General features: G+C 36.5%; 1 protein-coding gene across 2 annotated transcripts in view; it reads left to right on the forward strand.

The window, feature by feature from the left end:
• The window catches only part of SNAP23 (synaptosome associated protein 23), a 62,019-nt gene extending 44,058 nt beyond the window's left edge, over positions 1 to 17,961 (forward strand). Inside the window, exons 5-8 of one of the 2 annotated variants that reach the window (XM_072623572.1) lie at positions 157 to 274; positions 11,238 to 11,396; positions 11,835 to 11,979; positions 17,438 to 17,961. In XM_072623572.1, the coding sequence (XP_072479673.1) occupies positions 157 to 274; positions 11,238 to 11,396; positions 11,835 to 11,979; positions 17,438 to 17,446 (431 nt within the window). In that variant the 3' untranslated portion in view covers positions 17,447 to 17,961. Of the gene's footprint in view, positions 1 to 156; positions 275 to 11,237; positions 11,397 to 11,834; positions 11,980 to 12,547; positions 14,323 to 17,437 lie in introns of those variants that run through there. The other variant, XM_072623571.1, reaches the window with a different exon arrangement.
• The last annotated feature ends 1,296 nt before the right edge of the window (positions 17,962 to 19,257 follow it).

Consider the following 19,257-nt stretch of genomic DNA (forward strand, 5'->3'; position numbering starts at 1 on the left):
GTATTTATTAGATTGGATCAATGCATTATTAGATTTGGGACTGTGTCTTATTACATTTTTTTATGCAGAAGTATTTTCTGGTTGGGGAGCTTCCTAGAGTATTTGTGATAACTAATAACTTCCCACAAAATATAACTTTCAAAAAACTCTTCTTAGAAAAACTGAACCGCATAGAAGAAGGCATGGACCAAATAAACAAAGACATGAGAGAGGCAGAGAAGACCCTGACAGAACTCAACAAGTGTTGTGGCCTTTGTGTTTGCCCTTGGAATAGGTGAGTTCTTCAGCCAGTGCTCGAAAACTCATGTTCATTTGCCTAGAGGATATTCTGAGAGATGGTTTTGTTTTCTTTTCTGTCTGTTTTTGGGAGCAGTGATTGCTTTAAATTGCTACACAAGCTTTTCAAAATGATTCCCCTTTCCCCACCTTCCTTTCTGATGAAATGCATATATGATTTTAAGACAAAAATTAAGGACTTTGTTGCACATTATGTAAGCATATATTGTTGATCTGCTAAAAAAGATAATCATTTCATATCGAATTTGGCATGTTCCCTGAAAACCACAATTTTCATCTATCCTATTTTAAAATGGGCTTTTTTAATCTAGAGGGAAGTGGGTGGAAAATATGTCTCTGGCAGTCAAAAAGTGGAATGGAGTTAATATTTTCTTTTACTAGCAATCAGTAAGTAACCACTGCTAAAACAGGTTCTGTAGAGGGTACTGCTATACTTTAGGGAATACTTGCCTGCTTACTATTTATTCTTCACAGTACAGGTAGGAAATATGAAGAGGCAGCAGGATGTATTGGAAACAATAATGGATTTACTCAGAAGACTTAAGTTAAAATTCTGATCTTGCCACTTACTTTATGTATGAACTTAGGCAAGTCACTTGGGCATCAGTTTCCTGGTAGGTAAAATGAAGGAATTGGACTAAATTAGACTGCTAAGGTTTCTTGTAGCTCTAACTCGATGATCCTGCCTTCAAAGACCTCAGAATATTGTTGGAGAAACAAGAACAACCCACAAGAATCAATAGTAAGCAATACTGGAAATACGTATCAGATGCTAAGTGGTGTGTTTTATCTAGACTGCCAGGACTTGATGAAGGAAAAAGAGAAGTAATAGAAGGAATCTTCATGAAAGAGTTAGGACTGAAGCTGAGGTAGCAGCTGAAGGAGAAAGACTAGGCAGGGGTTTGCATTAGGAGACTAGACTGTTGGAGTGGCCAAGATGCTTCCAAGTTTTGGGGTGAGTTCTTTTCATAAGTGGATGGTCACTGTAAACTATATAAGATAAATGTTTGAAGGCTGAGCTCTCAAGACTGTCTCAGAGTGGCATCTAGAGTGGAATAGCATTTGACAAATATCCATTAACTGCATTGTAAAAATGATAAATGATACCAAATCCTTATTAATTCACTTCCTTCTTACCCATTTAGTATCAATATCTTATTAATAGCAAATATTCAGAATAATTACAAGTTAATATTGAGCAATCACTTTTTATCCTTTCCTTCATGTAGAGGGGCTTAATCTATTACATTTTCAATTAAAAGGAGAAACACACTGGCAATCTTGGTATTCTGATGTCATAAGAAGCAGTCTTAAGGTGGAATGACTATGTATAGTGCTGAAGGTTTTCATTTTCCAAAGTGCTTTACAAATATTACAACTTTCACGTAGTTGTTACAACTATTCTGTTTGTTATTTATAGCTTTTCTGTCAAAAGCTTTTTAAAATCTGGGACTTTTTGGCTACCAAAAATAGTTGAGAGTGGAAGAGGCATTTCTGTGTTGTCAGGTTTTCAGGTAAATAAGTTCTTCTTACTTGGATTGCAAATTTTACCCCAGAATTAATAGGCCCAAGTTGTTCAAAGGCTGAGACTAGTGATAGTTAAAAGGATGAGGAAATTAAAATTCTTTTGTACTTGCTCAGGCTTCCTTAGTTTTCTTCTCAGTGAAGAAAACATTAATGAAATATAAGACAAACCACAGAGCCCCCTTGACAAAGGAAAAGCTTCCTTATCTTATTTTACTATTCATCAGGCTCATGCCTCCAACTGCATTTTCTTCCAGTACACCGATTCTTTTGTACTCACTTGAGACTTCCAGCCCCAGGTTGTTCCTTGTCCCCGTCTCCATCTCTTGATGTTCTTTAGAGGCTGTCAAAATCTTCTTAGTCTCTTCAGCTTTGTACCCAGAGAAGTTTTGTACGCATAAATATTTTCACAGTAGTATGCTAATTAACCAAGAAAACATTTTTGTTATGTTTACTTTTAGAAAAGACTAGATGTCCATCCTGAGCTGTTTTTTAGAGGAGGATTCATGTTTTAGGTACAGGCTTTACCGTATGTCCTTCAGAGGGCCCTTCCAACTCTGAGATTCTGTGACATCTGAATGTGTGCTGGGAAATTTTTTGGTAGCTGAATTAGTTGAAACCATGTTACAGTGGCTTACTATGGGCCATGTACTACAACACAGAAATATCTTCACTAACTAGAACCATACATTAAATGAGATTTTGATTTTACTAAGTTCTTTTTAAAGGATTACTAGAAGTGGTACCTTTAAAAAAAATTGTCCCACTGCTTGATAGGAATCTTTTCTCTTCAAAGGCAGTAAACTTAAGATGTATATTTTAATTACAGTTGCCTTCAAATTGGGAAAATGGATTGTGTAATTAACATTAATTTGAAATAGAGTATACTTATGATTGAAAGTCCCAGGGTGATGAAATGTCTGATGTCCTAATTTATTACACTCAAATTGTCCTCCCTTATATTAGTTATCTAACTAAGTAGTTATCAACTCCATTTTACAGTCTTCAGACCGGCTTCAGAATCTAGTGTGTTGTCATACACTTCGTTTAAACATTTATTAAATAGCCATTCTTCATAGAGAAAATATAAGGAACCTACCTATGTAGTCTTTTTAAACAAATAGGACATATACTCATACGTGTGGATTTCCTCTGCTAATACTCATGTTGATGACCCTGTCTCATAATACAGCCTCACGGTTCTTAAATGTTTCAACTCTAGTGACCTTCTCTGTTCTACTTCAAACACACAGTGTTATGGTCACATCTAATACCTTGATGTCTTCAAAATTATCTGTATTTGAGATCCGGAACTTTGAGATTTCACTCTCCAAGCACAGCTTATTATCTTGTTTTTAAATAAATTTTTATTAATGTCTTTTGTTTTTATATTACCTGAATTTCTTAAAACAAAACAAAATAGAAGAGAAAAAGAGGAAGAAGAAAAAAAAGAACAAAATTGATCAGTATATTAAAACAATCTCCTATTATGTGCTGTTAGGCCATCGGATAACCCCAGGTCCCTACCTCTTCAAAGTAAGTAAGAGAATGTGTAAAGTAAAGGCTTTATATACAGGAACTAATATATTGTTTGCTTTCTCAGTGGTTGAGGGGGAATCTGGAACTCAGAATTTTAAAATAAATAAAGTTAATCATTAAAAAAGACTTTATACAGAACTATAAAACTTAAAATTGCAGTACAACTTTTGAGATACCCTGTATTTTACTTTTTATCAGTTGGTTAGGGATATGTAGATGGTGTAGTGGATAGAACACTGGGCCTGGCATCAGGAAGACCTGAGTTCAAATCTGGTGTGAGACACTAGCTGTGTGACCCTGAGCAAGTCACTTAACCCTTTTTGCTTCACTTTTCTCATCAGTAAAATGAGCTGGAGAAGGAAATGGCAAGCCACTCCACTCCAATATCTTTGCCAAGAAAACCTGAATGGAATCACTAAGAATCAGACACAACTGAAACTAGTTATTGAAGTGTTTGGATCAGAGAAATGATGTGATACATAGTTGAGTGAGCAGCATAGTAGTTAGTATGCATCATAGCTGTTTCAAAACCATTCTGGATTTTCTGAGAACCAAATTAACTGTGAAGTTGAAGTGTAACTTTCAAGACTTGAATTATCATAATGATAAGCAAAATAAATCTGGTGATTTTGCTGTGACCTGTTCAGAGTTGAAAAGTGTTTTTTTTGTGCCTATATTGAACTTTGGGGCTAATTTTCAGTTAGAAGATTATCATCAGTCAGATGGACTTGTGTCTTGAAAAGTGAAACATTCTCCAGTTTGAGTACTTTATGATTCTTTTTTTCCTTCCTTTTTATTCAGATTCTCCGATGTCAGTTGTTTCTGTAAAACAAGGCAGGAATCTAAATGGTGTTTTAAAAATTCTAACAAAACTAGCTTCTCTTTTGCTGTCATTTACTGTTTCATATATCTCATTCTTACCTAATCTTTTCCTTTCTAATCTGCTTACTAAAAATGAAGATTTAACACCAGAGGCTGGCTCGGTAATTGGTCAAAGTGAACTTTAGGATGCAGTCTTTTGGCGCAGTCTGAGCTGTTAACCTGCTGTCTAAAGGTGATGCTTCACTTGGCTATATTTGCATGTGCATGGATACTGTGAGTGGCGTTTTGTTGTGATGTGTTGTAGAAAATACCTCTGTTTAGGATTATGCCTCAGAAGGCACTGGGTATAGCTTTTGACCCAGTAATGCCATTGCTGAAACTTTGGAGATAAAGAAAAACAAGTAAAAGATCCATGTCTTTTTTTTTATTAATTAAATTATTTTATTTGTTTTCAGTATTTGACAATCACTTCCATATATCTTAGATTCTTTTCCCCTCCCTCCCCACTTCCTCCCTGAGACGGTATAAAATCTTATATAGGTTCTACAGGTACATTCCTATTAAATACATGTTGCATAGAAGAATTAAAATGAATGGGAGAAGCCATAAAACAAAACAAAACATAATACAAAAGAAAATGGTCTGCTTCTCTCAGCGATCCACTTCCATGGTTCTTTCTCTGGAAGATCCATATGTTTTAAAACATTTGTAGTAGCTTTATTAGTTGAAAAAAAGAAACTAAGAGGGGTGCCCATCAGTTGGGTAACATTTGAACAAAATATAATATGTGAAGGTAATGGAATATTATTGTAGCATAAAAGTTGAGAAACCTGGGAAAACTTGTCAGAATTGATGCAGACTAAAGTGAACAGAACCAGAACTATTGATCAAGCAGTGTTTTAAGAACAACTCTGAAAGACTTAGGAACTCTGATTAATGCAGCGACTAACAAGGCTTCCAGGAGGGCCAGTGATAAAGCCTACTACCCACTTCCACACAGAGAATTGATCGACTCAAGGTAGAGAATAAGATACACAATTAAAAAAATTTTTCCCAATTACATGCAAAAACAATTTTTAACATTTGTATTTATTTTTTATTTTGAGTTGCAAATTTCCTTCTTCCCTTTCTCTACTCCCTCCTCCCTAAGAAAGCGAATAGTTTGAATAGGTTATACATGCCAGGTATGCAAAACATATTTTCATATTAATCATGTTGGGAAAGAAAACACAGACTAAAAAACCCCCCAAAACTCCAAGGAAAATAAAGTAATTAAAAAAAGTTCAGAGTCCATCAGTTCTTTTTCTGGAGTTGGATAGCAGTTTTCATTGTAAGTCCTTTGGAATTGTGTAGAAGATAGATATTTTTAAATTGGTCCGATATGACACATGTTTTCCTTGACTATGCATATTTGGTAACAATGTTTTTTTTCACCTGAAATGGAGAATAATTTTTGTTGGGGAGAAAAAGGGGAATGATAGTTGTCCCCTCTCCTCAAGAAAGAAGGAAAGACAAAGAGGATTATTGAAGCATTTTTTTAAAAAATGCTATTTGGACACAAGCCCCACAAAAATTCCTAGAAGAGTTAAGGAAAGAAGTAAGAGTGGTAGAGGAAAAACTGGGAAAAGAAATGAGAGTGTTTGCAAAGACATTATGAGAAGAGAATCAGCAGCTTGGTAAAAGAGGCATTAAAAATACTGAAGAAAATCCTACCTAAAAAACCAGAATTGGCCAAGTGACAAAAGAGCCACAAAAATTGAAGAAAAGAACTCCTTAAAAAGCAGAATTGGTCAAATGGAAATGGAGGTAAAAAGCTCACTGAAGAAAATAATTACTTAAGAATTAGAATTGAGCAAGTAGAAACCAACAATTCCACGAGACATCAAGAAACAATAAAATGAAATCAAAAGAATAGAAGAAAATGTGAAATATCTTCGTCAGAAAAACAACTGATCTGAAAAATAGATTGAAGAGAGATAATTGAAGAATTATTGGACTCCTAGAAAGCCAATATCAAAAATAAGAGTATAGACATCATGTGTCAAGAAATTATCAAGGAAAACTTCCCTGATATCTTAGAACCAGCGGATAATATAGAAACTGAAAAAATCTACTGATCATCTCCTGAGATCCTAAAATGAAAGCTGTCAGGAATATTATAGCCAAATCCTAGAGCTCCCAGGTCAAGGAAAAAATATCAGAAGCAGCCAGAAAAAAACCATTCAAATATTGTAGAGTCACAATCAGGGTCACACAAGATTTAGCAGCTTCCATATTAAAGGAGTGAAGGACTTGGAATATGATATTCTGGAAGGCACAGGAGCTAGAATTACAACCAAGAATAACCTACCTAACAAAACTGAATATAATCCTTTGGGGAGAAAATGGATATTTGAAGAAATATGACCTTGGAGCATTCCTGATAAAAAAACCAGAGTAGAATATTTGATATTCAAAGATGATACTCAAGAGAGTCATAAAAAGATATGAAAGAGAAATCATAAGGGATTCAGTAAGGTTAAACTGTTTATATTCCGATATGGAAATATGATGCATGTAATTCCTAAAAATTTTGTCATGGTTAGGGCAGTTAAAAGGAGTTTATGACAGAGGGCATGAGTATGAGTTGATTATGTTGGAATGATCTCCAAAAAAATGAAGGAGTGAAAAAGAGGGATGCACTGGGAGAAAGAGGAAGGGAAAGGCAGAATGAGGAATATTTTCATGCAAAGAGAAATCTTTACAGTGGAGGGGAAATGGGAGTGGGGTGGACAGTGCTTAAAGCTCAATCTCACTGGAATTGGTTCAAAGAGGGAAGAATATATATGCACTCAGTTATGTCTAGAAATCTGTCTTACCCAACCAATAGAGAAATAGGAGGGGAAGGGGATAAGAGAAATGTGGGGGTGGGGAGGGAGATGAAAGGGAGGGTGGATTAAGGGAGGTAGTAGTTAGAAGCAAAGTAGACTTTTGAGAGGAGACTGGGTAAAAAAAGAGAGGAAGCAGAAGAAAATGGGATGGAGGGAAATGCACGGTTAGTAATCATAACTGTGGATGTTAATGGGATGAACTCGCCCATAAAAGGAAGCAGATGACAGAATATGTTAGAAACCAGAATCCAACAATATCTTGTTTACAGCAGACACATTTGAGACAGAGACAAAGGGCTGGAGCAGAATCTAGTATGCTTCAACTGAACTAACAAAGGGAAGGGTAGCAATCGTGATCTTAGACAAAACCAAAAGCAAAATAGACCTAATTAAAAGAGATAATCAGGAAAACTAATTTTTGCTAAAAGGTACCCCATAGACAGTGAAGTAATATCAGAATTTTTACAGCAGATTTCTCTGATGAAGGCCACATTTCTCAAATATATAGAGAATCAAGTCAAGTTTATAAAAATAAGGTCCATTCCCCAATTGGTAAATGGTCAACAAGCTATGAACAGGCAGTTTTCAGAAGATGAAAGCAAAGCTACTTATAGTCTTATGAAAAAATGCTTTAAATCACTTTATTAGAAAAAGACAAATTAAAACAACTTTGAGGTGTCACCTGACATCTATTAGAACTGACGTACTGAAGAGGATGAGGGAAAATAGGTACACTAATAGACTTTGGTAGAATAGTGAACTGGACCGTTCTAGAGAACAATTTGGAACTAAACCCAGAGGACTGTGCATATGCTTTGACCCAGCAACACCACTGCTAGATCTCTATCTCAGATGATGAACTGATGAACTCAGTGCATGTTGAAGTATAGTTTTTTCATTTTTATTTTTTTTGCTTTTTTTTTTTTTTTGCAATAAGGCTAGTATGGAAATAAGTTTTGCATGATTTCACATGTATAATACATTGCCTTCTCAATGGGTGAGGAGATGGTGGGAGGGAAAGAGAATATGAAATTCAAAATTTAACAAGAAAAGAATGCTAAAAATAAATAGTGAAAATAAAAATAAAAGCTGCTTTAAAAAAAGTACAGTAGTTTGAAAAAAGTGAATCGTTTTAGGAATGTCAGGAACTAAAACTTGAAGTATGTTTCTACGTGCCAATTTTCTGGATTGAAATGGCATATTTTGATCCCCTTAAAGTCCTTAGACTCTTCTTTCAGCAACTTCTTCCTCCCTCTTTATCTATAAGAACAAGAAATTATGCCATGATCCTGACATACTTATTGCCTGATTACATTTTAACTGAAACTCCAAAGGTTAGGAAGACACTTGTTTCCATGTTGAGGGCACACATTACCTTGTTAAAGGAATAAATTTAGTCCTTGATAAGGGAGTGAGGGACAGGACAGACATGATACTCTTTCTTCAAAGAGATAGGAATAGTGGAGATGGATCCTGCAAATTATAATAGGTCTGCTCAGTTGACACTGAAAATTAGATTTAGATTCATTATAAGGAGAAAAGTTCCTAACAGTCAGTTGTCTAATAGTGGAATGAGTTACTTCCGGAGATAGTAAGTTTCCAATCACAGGAAGTCCTCTGGTATAGGCTGAATTACCACACATTAGAAATACTTTGGAAGGGATTGTTCAACCAAATAATCTCTAAGGTTCCTTCCAGCTCTGAGGTCAGTCAGTACACATTTAAGTAAGTAAACGTGTGTTGATTGACTGACTTTTGACTTTGTGAAGGTAAAACAGATTTAGTTCTTGTAAATTGACTTGAGGCTGAAAGGAAAGTTATGTGTTCTTTCCCCATATATGGCTCCTTACTCTGGAAGAGAAGTTGGTTGAAGCTGCTGGAGTGCCAGGGAGTTCAGAGGAAACTGTGTCCTTTAATCATTTATCTGGACCTTACCCTAGTATAATTCAGGTCTCATCTTGATAGGCTTTTCTAGCCCCTAGTCTTTCTCCACTTCCTTTCCTGAAATTGGTGACCTCTTTTATCTTCCCCAGCTTTGACACAATCTCAACCTCAAGATGCCCAGATACATATTAAGTTTTCTGGCACATTTGAAATTATGTTGGTTTTTAATAATTGTTTGTACTATAATTGTTCTTACTATATTATTTATGTCTCTTGTTATAAAGTTTCTGACAGTGTCATTGGACTATATCTTCTTTAAGGGGTGTATTACTGTACTCAGTAGATTTGGTTTTAAGGGGATCAGAATGTATTATTTCAGTCAGACTCCTGAAGAAAATTGGTGTGTAGACATATACTAAAAGCTTTAATTCTTGATATTTTTAAAATACTTGATTCACTTTTTTCCATACTATTCTAAAATATTGTACTGAGGCATAAATATTATAATACATTTAAGATAAAATTATATTTCACCAAGTTGTGCATTTGGTAATAGATACACTGTGCTGTCTTAATCTCTTCTCTGCTTATGATGTTTTAAAATTTCCTTATTAGAGAATAATCTGGAATATACCAAAGAGGTCAAGACTATTTCCAGAAACTGTTATTTCTTCTTTAGACAAAACAAAACCTCTAACAGTGTATACAATGACTTGCTGGGTTGTTGGGAAGATTGAGTGAGGTAACCCATGTAAAACTCTTTAGGAAACCTATAAAGCAACCTATAAAGGATTTCTCAACCTGGAGTCTAAACTTTTTTTTAAAATTGATACCTATTTCAGTGTAATTGGCCTCCTTTGTAATCCTATGTGTTTTATTCTGTGCATTTAAAAACATAAATCTGAGAAGGATTCTGTAGCTTTTATTAAACTGTCATAGGGAGTCCATGGCACAAAAAGAGAGTAAAAATCTCTGCTCTATATAAAAACTTCAACCTTTCCTTCACACTGTCTAATGATTAGGAAGTTTTTAGTGTTAGTTATGAGTCATTATGAAGTCCTTTCTCTATGTTTCATCACTTCACTGGCATTATATTAAGCCCCATGTCTCATAATTCTCCGGTGCAGGTAAAATAAAAGTGTACTTTGATGGACAGACTATCAGTCTTCTAAAATAGATGGTTTTATAAAAGATTGTGCTTTCAGATCATTGGATGGAATGTAAACTCCTCAGGCATAGGAATTGTTTTATTTTTGTGTCACCAACACCTAGCACAGTTTCTGGCATACATATAGTCATTGTTTATTAAATATTTATTTATTGATTAGGAAAAAATAGATCAGGAAGAATAAGTTCTTACATCTAAAAACTTTAGTCATTTATCCCTTGTAACTGGCGTTAGCAATGTAGCCAATTCCATGATTCATTGACTTATTGTCTAATTTGGGATTAATAATATTAACTAACATTCATACCGTGCTTTAAGGCTTGCCAACATTTTTCACACCATTCATTACTTGTGTCTGCTCATCTATGAAAGTAAGCCTGGTGTAGTGAAAAAGAACATTGAGCTGATAGTCCTAGTTCCAAACCCATTAAATTCTGCTGCTGATTATCTCAAAAACTTTGTGCAAGTCATAACCTCTCTGAGCCTTAGATTTCTCCTGTATAAAATGAGGAAGCTGCATTAGCTCAAATGGCGGTCTGGGTCCATTTCCTCATCCGGTATTGCTTGGCAATCTCTACAATTTGTACCTATTCCATTTATTGAGGCTACTCATCCAACTGAAATATTAGATGATTTCATGACCATGTTGGGGGTTCATTTAATATTTCCTGAAGATTTCACCTCAGCAGAGATGAAGGACAAAGCAGTCAGTATATCACTTGTCATTAGTTCCAGCTAAAGGTTTGATGGAGAGGAAAATGAAATTGAGTGTTAGTGTTTTCTTTAACTTGCCTGTGTTCTTCCTGTTTCATATTATGGACGATCTAGATAATCTTAATCTTAGCAGTTTTCACTTCTTCTGGCACGTGCCAGGATAGTTAACTAAGAGGTGAGCCCTTCACAGGTTAACCCAGCCTCGGAGAGCTAAGTTCTCATGAGAATTATGAACGATATGTTTATTTTACACATTGTGGTGGAATGTTGAACACTTGGAATGTTCATTTTAATAGAATGGCAAGTGTATTTTAACGCTACTCTACTTGGCTGCAATAGTGATAGGGCAAACTAAACAAGATGAGGAGTCTTTCACTTCATTGCCTCTGACTTGACGTCCCTTCACTTTTTTTGTGTAGGTCAGCAAATTTCGAGTCTCGAAAGGACTACAAAGCAACATGGGCTGAAGGAGGAGACAGTTCACCTGGTAATGTGGTTTCTAAGCAACCAGGCCGTATGACAAATGGTCAGCCTCAGCAAACGGCTGCAGGAGGGGCCAGTGGTGGATACATTAAACGGTATGTCTATCCTCCTAGCAGTTTTTCTCATTTCTTCTGCTTCTTTTCCTGTTTTTTTTTTTTGAATAATTTTTTCCCCAATTACATATATCCTCATGTCTTTTGACTCAGGGTATTAAATTTCCTTTCTTTGCTAGAATAACTTTGTGTGAGTTCTTAAATGCCATTAAGGTAGCTATGTTAGAAATCAGCTTTTCACTACATGTGAATGTTCATGTACATATTCAGAAAGACCTCTCACTTAGTATACACTACTTAATGTTCTTCTATAATGAAAAGATAGTTGATGTCAAAGAGAATTTAAGATACAACCAATTAGGCTCCTTTTGAAAATGAAAAATTGGTTTTTTCATTGTCAGGAAGCCAGTTCTGGCAGTCATACAGTTCTGGGGGGCATATCACAAATCCTTTGGTAATATTTAATTGTCTGTATGATAGGATAACTAATGATGCCAGAGAAGATGAAATGGAAGAAAATTTGTGTCACGTGGGCAATATCCTGGGGAACTTGAAAACCATGGCCATAGATATGGGCAACGAGATTGAGTCCCAGAACAAACAAATAGACAGAATCACCGAGAAGGTAAGATCCTCATAACTTCTTTTGTCCCCTTTCTTCCATAGGAGTCGCTCAGGCATGTATTGAATACCCAGCTTTGTCCTCAAGTGTTATGAGAGGATCCCAATAAGTTACCGTATTTATAGCATAGGGGTTTGAGGGCTAGGCAATAATAATTATAAATCAAAACAGCATATAATCCAAGGCTGAATTATGTGACTCAGATATAAGTCCTACAGGTCCTCAGTGAGGTGAGTGGGGCTGAGTAGGAGAGGGAGGAGGGACTTGATGAAAGCATAGGATTTTTATTGATAGAGAGAAAGGGAGAGGGGAATTTTCCACTGGAGAAAAAAGTAGGAGTAAAAGCATTCCGGTTGAAACCCCTACGGCTGGGGTTTAAGTTTGAGACCTTGTGGAAATACTCAAGAATACATACTTTGTGAGATTATGCTGCTTCATTCAAGAGGAGTCTGTCCCATAGCTCTCTGGCAAAGGTTGGAACTAAGAGACAAGAGCAGCACAGCTCCTTCAGCTGGCCCTTGTGTTCACATTCTGTTGTGTACTTGGCTTTTTTTCCTCCTCTCTGTTTCAGGCTGATACTAACAAAGATCGTATTGATAATGCCAATGCCAGAGCAAAGAAACTCATTGACAGTTAAAGATATTGCTGCTGCCTTCACCTGGGAATTCTTTTGTCTGCTGTGTCCTCCGTTCTTCCTGAGTCACTCACCGCCTTTCAGTGTTTGAAATTTCTTTGCCCCAGCAACCCGCTCTAAGCAAAGAGAAGGGTCCAAGGAGTGAAACAGAGTCCGGCCGTTTGGTTTCACATTCTTGGTCTTCTCCCTTGTGAGCAGATTGCTATAAACCATTTAGTCTTTCCTTTGGGGTTCTCTTCCTCAGTGCCCAGGCCGAGGTGGTGTGCAAACCCTTAAATTGGTTATACATCCTTCTTGTTCCACTCAAGCAGACTTTTGCTTTCAAGATCTTTAAGCATTGCCAAAGACAGCACCAGAGGAGGGAGAGTATATATACTCTGGGGTGGGGTCGGGAGGGAATGTGTGAGGTTTGGGAGGATTGTATTTTGTTGCTTCTATTATTCCACTAAAAGTTCTGCAGGCCCTAACTACACTGAAAAGTTACATAGGGAAAATGCCTAGTAACATCCTGTTCCCCTTTGAAAATAATTGGGTTCATTGCCAGTTTATCTGACCCTGGGCAAGTCCTTTAACCTTGAGGTGCCCCCATGCAGCTGCCTGTGACTCTAGAAGTTGCAGAGCATGTCCCTATCTGCATCAAATGAAACCGCAGGCCAGGACCAAAAACCAAGTCCTTAAGGTAAGGACAGTAATAAATAATTCATTGGCTACTATTTGTTTCTGGAGATTATGATTCTTAAAATCAAAATCTTAAATAAGCAGAATAGAGTTAACTTTTAAAAAAAAATAAAGGAACTTAATTTTTCTCAAAGGATTGTTATAGACATATAATTTGTAATTTTCTAAGTTCATGCTGAACTTTTCAGAACACTTTGTTAAAGTTTATGGTTTAAAATTAAAAAAAAATAGCATCATTTTCCCATTACAAGGCTGCATCCTCATTAATTTATCATCTCAGTGTTGATAACCATTTGTTTGGGAGAAATTGTATATAATTTACAGGGTGACGTTAACATTTCTTTAGAGCAAGGATGACAAATTGGTTAACAAATTGTATAAAAGTGAATTCAAGTTTACCTCAAAACCATGAATTGTGGTGTGTTTTTTATGTTTTGTTTTGTTTTTGGAGGAATGGTTTGGGAGTTGTAATAAATCTGACCTCAAAAGAAGTAGTTGGGTTGCCTTGACGTCCTAACAACTCCCAACTTTAAAACTTGTTACCGTTCTTTCCTCTACTAGTTTACCCATTCTAGGCTATGCTTGTTCTGTTCAACTAGAAGTGATCTGGAAAATCAAAAATTCAGCTCATTTATTAATGAAGAAAAATGTGATTGCACTACCCTTTTTTTTTTTGCATATTTAACTTTATCCAACATCAGATTTGGATCCTCATCATTATCTGAAAGTCTGTATGAACTGATCATAATATATATGTACCCCTTTCATTAATATGCCAGCATGTATATCAGCTGTTTTTCTGGACTGGTTTGCCATAAACCACAGTTTGACACTTGCAATTAAATTTTGTACCTGACCAATGGAACTGTGTTCTCTCTCAAGGTGGTAGGAATTCTTTTTGATAACTATTCTGGGAGAAGTGAGTGAACTCAACTTGTAAAATGAAGGAAATGAGGTCTGTAAGTGAAAAGCTAAGTGGAAGCTGCCGATAGACTGCTCAGGTTCTTGTTAATAAAATTTTTTTTTCTCTTTTATGTTGTTTGTTTCCTTTTTAGGATTGCTTTATCTGATATTTATTCCTCCAGACTATCATTTCTTTGAGATTTGCTCAGTTGGCACTAGTTGAATTAAGGGCTACCTATTTTATGATAGAGCTATACATCAGTTGCTAATGAAATAAATACAGATGAATTAGTTCTGTAATAGTAACAGTATGTGGACTTCTTTTTAAATGCATCTTTACTAGTTTGTTGCTTTGAGGATAAAAACATCTGCACACTTGGTAGGTCCTTTTATTTTTCTAGTCTTTTCTATTGATAGAAAGGAATGTTTTATCATCATAGCTTTCCTGAAAGCTATGCAGTTAGGTGTAGTCTAGACCAGCCTCATGCAGAATGTGCCCAATACTAACTTTATACACTTAACTGCTTTACATGCCATTTAGAAAAGGTTGTTGCTTTGACAAATAAAATCCGACAGTTTCACAGGAAAAATACTAAGCAGAGTTTTGTGACTTCGGTAGTTCTTGAATGGAATGGGAAACTGACTTAGTATTCATTTAGAATTTGGTATTCAATTTTTAGCTTAGGGTGTACGGAACTGAAAACTGCCACTTGATGATGAAGAATGTTGATACAATTGCAATCAAGGCATTAAGACATTTTGGTTCGGGTTTTTTCAAGATGATGAAGCAGGCACTTTCAGAAACTACAAAACTTTACTGATTCCTAGCTTCCCCCCCCCTTTTTTTCCTTCTTCTTTTCATCCTGCCCTGGTTATGTGAGCATTAGATAGTAAATGTGTGGAAATGTCTTCTACAGAACAAAACAACAGTAGTGTTTCCTGGTAGACTCACTTGCAGCTAGAACGCATGTGCAATACAGTGGTTTCATTGTGTTACTGTTTTGACACATCCCACGATCCCACATCCCCGTCCAGGAGCACCTTTAAGAGCCAGTTGAGTTGCTTCCTTGTTAGAGATGACGTATTCAGGGATATTCCAGGAACAGTAACATTGTTCACTCAGTCTTGACAGGGAAGCTGGAGACCTTTGAATTGGCCTATTTAGGCTGTGGCCGGAAAAGAAGTAATTTCTGAATAAAATGATGGTGTGTTGTTTTGTCTAGTTGCTTTAATCTTTTATTGCCCTTATTAGGTGCCTTTAGCTTCATTTCACTCTGCATCCATTAATCTACTGTTACTTTAGTATTTAGTACACTTTAGTATATCTGACCATTCATCAGACTTCTGCTGTGGTATCCTTCATGGCTCTGTGCTGGGCCCACCTTTATCATTAAAGGCAGCTCAATGACACAGTGGGTAGAGAGCTGGGCTTGGGGTGAGAACAAAGTGAGTTCAAATCTGGCTTTGGACACTTACTAGTTATGTAACCCTGGGTAAATCACTTAACCTCTGAGTGTTTCATTTTCCTCAATTGTAAATTGGGGATGATAATAGCCCCTACCTTCCAGGGTTGTTGTGAGGATCAAATGAGATAGTTATAAAGCACTTAGTACAATGGTTGACACACAGTAGATACTTAATAAATGCTTATATAATAAATGGCCTTGTTTAGTGATCCCATACACTCTTATAAATTCATTTATCTCATATATCATTTATCCCCCAACTGCCTCATCCTGGGTCATCTCTAGTCATCCTGATGAATATCTGGTCACTGGATCCAGATGGCACTGGAGGAGAAGTGAGTCTGGTGACCTGCACAGCTCTCCCTCACTCAAAGTCAAGCGCAACTCATGTCATTATTTCTCCGATGGCATGGTCGTCTTCGGCAACAAAGGATAAACACACATATCTAACCTTAGTCTCTTGAGTTCTAGACTCACATCATGTCTGCCTGTTGAATGATTCAAATTGCTTGGTCCATAGCCTTCTCAAACTCAACATATCCAAAACAGAACTTGCCTCTTCCCGTTCCCCCAATTCTCGCTTTTCCAAGGTACTACCATATTTTTAAGCATGCAGATTTACAGTTTCAGTGTCATCCTTGGTTCCTTTTGTTTACTCCATACAGAGGTTCCCAAACTTATTTGGCCTACCATCCCCTATTCCAAAAAAAAAAAAAAAATTATCTGGCACTGCCCCTTGGAAATCTACTTTCTTTAACCCTTTAGTGTCTTTTTTTAAAAATTTGTGCCACCCAAGGCTACTATCACCCCACCTGGATTGTTCCAGTTCCCTCTAGGGAACAGTATCACCCACTTTGGGAACCTATACTCCATGTATCAACTCAGCTAAGAAATTTTGTAATTTCTTTCTCTTTGTGATATTTCGTATATGTTCTGTCTGCTCACATAGTCACCTACCTAGTTCATATCACCACCTCTTGCCTGGACTATTACAATAATGAGTTGACTCCACATTTTGGTAGTTTTTTAGTTTCTCTGTGTCCAGTTTTTCCCTCCTTCAATCCATCCTGTACTCAGCTGAATAACTTCATATCCCTCCCTAAGATTCCAGCTTAACAAGTCATTATCTTTCACTGGTCCTTGAAAAAGTTAGGCTATTTAATGGTCTCCCTGTAGCTCGTACATTATAGTCTTTGTTCCAACAAGCCATTTACTTACACCTGCGTACAAATCTTCCACCTTCATGTCCTTTTTAAAAGGGGAATAAGGATGTGAAGTGGGGTTTGGGAGTAAGCACCATTAGACAAGGTCCTGGTACAGTAGATGGAACACTCAATTTGGAATCAGGAACGTGAGTTCAAATCCTGCCTCTGACACTAGCTCCATGACCTTAGGCAATGTCTAGCTAGTTTCTTAATCTATAAAATCAATAGCACCTATATCTCACATGGCTGTTGTGAGGAACAAATGAGATGATGCATGGAAAGTGCTTTGCAAACTTTTAATACTCTATATAAATATTAGCTATAATTAAAATGAAAAACTGTCTCTTACCATATGAACTATTTGAGGACAGAGTTGTCTAGCGTTGTCCATACCAGGTGCTCATACATACTTGTTAATTACCAAATCTGCTGTTTTCATGGTCCGCCCCCTCCACTCACCATTCCTAACATTCCCTCCATGCAAAAATTCTAGCTTTTGTTTTTTAGGATCATAATTTGGGAATGGATGTCTGTCTTAGTCTGATTCTTCCACTCTTCCTTGTACCGTTACACAGAACACTTGAGGCAGAATACAAGCAACCAGTGTGTATATGAAGAAACAATGCGAGAAGATAACACTCTTGTGCCAACGTTACACCCACCGTGGAAGAGAAACATTTCTGGCTTTTACCATACAAAGACAATATCATTCTCTTGCTCCAGTATACTAAAATACACACTGCATATCATATGACAGCATTTTATTTCAACATCAAAAGATGTGGTTTCGTTGTGGGCCTTCCTCTTCATCAGCAGATCAAAACCATTTCCTTGGCTTTAGTACACTATCTTCATCAAGTACCGTTTATGGCTAAACTCAGTGATAAACTGACTTCAGGTAGACTGCTTGGACAACAGAGTGTATAGCCAGTCTATAGAGGAATGTTTTCTATCCTGCTAGAGTCTGTGCTCTCCTTACAGAGCATTTAACCACCTATGGCTGTCATCATGACCAGATGAATCATCAGAATAAGATTTCAGTGGAAGAATAATATTTTTTGCTGGATTATATATAAAACAACAACTATTGTCTCATAAAGAGCTGCACGAACCAAAATGCTATTTTGCCTCCTCAGAAGATTAACTATTAGAAGCTTTTGCTGTCTTCCGCTTAGGTTTTGTGGCAAATGCAGTGTTATTTGTTTCCTTGGCTAGACAGAATGGAGTGCTGGTTTGTTAGAAATTTTCTCAATGACAATTCTGATGTGAGTCTGTGTGGTATAAATGCATTATACTAGACTTGGGAGGAAATCTGGGCTCAAATCCCAGCTATGAAACTTAGCCATGGACCTTGGACAAGATGCTAATCTGTTTCTAAACTAGATTTAAGTCCAACAAGTATTTAATATGTCTTTATATACGTGTAAAGCACTACTAGGCCAGAGAAATGAAAACAATCTCTCCTCACTCAGTAGTTGTCATGCCTGCTTTACTCAGCTGTTATTAGGAAAGTGCTTTATAAACCTTAATATAGATATTATTTTGATGTGTTATACTGAGGCACTTGGGTAACAGTTCTTGCCAGAGACATAACTTAGATGTCTCAGTTTACTTCCATTCTCAATTGAACTGACATTAGATTAGGTCTGAATGACCTCTCCTGCAAGGTGTTGTACTAGCCCAGTGTTCTCAAACTTTTCCAATGGTAGAACCTTTCAGAAGCCTTGAAGTATAATCCTTTAAAATTATTTTTAATGTCTATTAACATAAGGCTTAGAAAAAAAAATCCTTCGGGTTTTGTGGTTCCTTGCAGTAATTTTGAGATAGCCTAATTGGTCTCTCCCTCTTGGGGTATATCTTATCATCAATCCATCCTTCACGCTACTGTCAACGAAATATTCCTAAAGCACAGCTCTGGTCTTGTTAAACTCTGTGTTGTCTGTTACTTCTAAGACTAAATATAAAAATTCCATCTTGGCATTTAAATTACTTCACAACTTCTCACCTATCTTTTAAGCCCTCCAGTCCAAAATGACTGTTTTTGCAGTTTTTTATAACACCACATCTCAAGGCTTTTTCAGAGGCAGTTATCTTCTGTGCTGTGACCTCTTAAAAACATCTAAATCTCTAGCTATTTTCAGAGTTTAGATCAAGTGCTGCTTCTTTCCTGAGGCCTCTCCTTTCTCTTCTCTCACATTCCCTTTAAGATGTTAATGCCTCCCCCCTGAAATGACCTTGGATTTACAATGAATATTATCTGTGTACATAATTCTCTTAGCAGAATAGAAGCCCCTAGAGGGCAGGGACTAGAGGACATTGTTGTTAGGAAAAATGCATTATCAACTGTTCTTGCTTAATTCTTTTCAAAATTAATTTTTTCTGCACTCTATCCAAG

This window comes from Notamacropus eugenii, chromosome 7 (assembly GCF_028372415.1).
Source record: "Notamacropus eugenii isolate mMacEug1 chromosome 7, mMacEug1.pri_v2, whole genome shotgun sequence".
Taxonomy (NCBI): domain Eukaryota; kingdom Metazoa; phylum Chordata; class Mammalia; order Diprotodontia; family Macropodidae; genus Notamacropus; species Notamacropus eugenii.